This window comes from Chaetura pelagica, unplaced genomic scaffold (assembly GCF_000747805.2).
Source record: "Chaetura pelagica isolate M959 unplaced genomic scaffold, ChaPel_1.0 scaffold1082, whole genome shotgun sequence".
NCBI lineage: Eukaryota > Metazoa > Chordata > Aves > Apodiformes > Apodidae > Chaetura > Chaetura pelagica.
The window spans coordinates 8,558-9,888 of record NW_009952384.1 but is presented as its reverse complement, the minus strand read 5'-3'; the positions used below and the strand labels follow the sequence as shown (position 1 = coordinate 9,888).

The 1,331-nt window shown below is 61.5% G+C and overlaps 1 protein-coding gene across 1 annotated transcript in view; it reads left to right on the top strand.

Moving 5' to 3' along the window:
* Nucleotides 1-1,331, top strand: part of C3 (complement component 3) — a gene marked incomplete at both ends in the record, with an annotated part of 53,280 nt that overhangs the window by 43,609 nt on the left and 8,340 nt on the right. The window contains 5 exons of the mRNA XM_010008174.1: nt 171-246; nt 324-483; nt 612-707; nt 842-992; nt 1,100-1,294. Of these exons, the coding sequence (XP_010006476.1) occupies nt 171-246; nt 324-483; nt 612-707; nt 842-992; nt 1,100-1,294 (678 nt within the window). The remainder of the gene's footprint in view (nt 1-170; nt 247-323; nt 484-611; nt 708-841; nt 993-1,099; nt 1,295-1,331) is intronic.

Here is a 1,331-nt window from a genome sequence, read left to right as displayed (position 1 = left end):
AATGGTTGGAGACCACTGATGTCCTGAAGCCACCCTTGGGTGTGTTGGCCAACCACTGGAAGATGTTGGTGGCCTGAAGCCACCCTTGGGTGTGTTGGCCAACCACTGGAAGACGTTGGTGGCCTGAAGCCACCTTTGGGTGTGTTGGCCAACCACCATCTCCTCCCCAGGTTACACCCAACAACTCGCCTTCCGGAAGCCCGACAGCTCCTACGCGGCCTTCAACAACCTCCCATCCAGCACCTGGTGAGGGACACGTTGTCACCACCACGTGGGTCCAGGTGAGAGGGCTGGACGTGACCCGAAGGTCCTCCTGTCCCCAGGCTCACAGCCTACGTGGCCAAAGTCTTCGCCATGGCCATCAAGCTGGTTGACATCGAGCCCGAGGTGATTTGTGGGGCCGTGAAGTGGCTCATCCTGGAGAAGCAGAAGCCAGATGGGATCTTCCAAGAAGATGCTCCTGTGATCCATAAGGAGATGGTGGTATGGAGTGACCCAGACCACGTCCCTGCTGCCACCCAAGGCCCCACTGGCTCCGTTGGGTGACAGGGACCAGCGCTGGGCATGAAAACCACCATCCCGAGGTCGGGTCCTTCTGCTTTGCCCATCAGGGTGGCTACCATGGTGCAGAGCCCGAGGTGTCCCTCACAGCCTTCGTCCTCGTGGCCCTGCAGGAGGCCCGGGAGGTCTGCAAGGACCACATCAATGTGAGTGTCTTGGTCCTCAACCCCCACCACGGGGAGGGAAACAACCGGTGCCTGCCGCGCGGAAGGGCAAGACGAGGTGCCCAACCTCGAGAGCATCCACCCGAGAACCCAAACTGACCCACTTCTCCTCCCAGAGCTTGGATGGGAGCATCAACAAAGCTGCTGACTACCTGGCCAGGAGGTACCAGTCCCTGGGCAGACCCTACACAGTGGCTTTGTCCTCCTACGCTCTGGCCTTGACCGGCAAACTCAAGAGCGAGAAAGTCCTGATGAAGTTTTCCAAAGGTGACAACTCAACGTGGGGAGGGGGGAAGACACACAAACCTGGGCCGGAAGGGGATGGTGCTGGGAGGACCCTGGCTGGTGCTGAGGGGTGGGTGTTCCCCCCTCAGGGGGCAGGAGCTGGGAGGAACGCAACGCCCTGACCTACAACATCGAGGGCACGTCCTACGCGCTCCTGGCGCTGCTGCAGATGGAGAAGACGGAGCTGACGGGGCCCGTGGCCCGTTGGCTGGCCCAGCAGAACTACTTCGGTGGGGGCTACGGATCCACTCAGGTGGGCTACCGACCCTGCCCAGCACCCACGGGTGCTGTGCTGGCACCTGGGTGTGAGGCAGCGCAAGG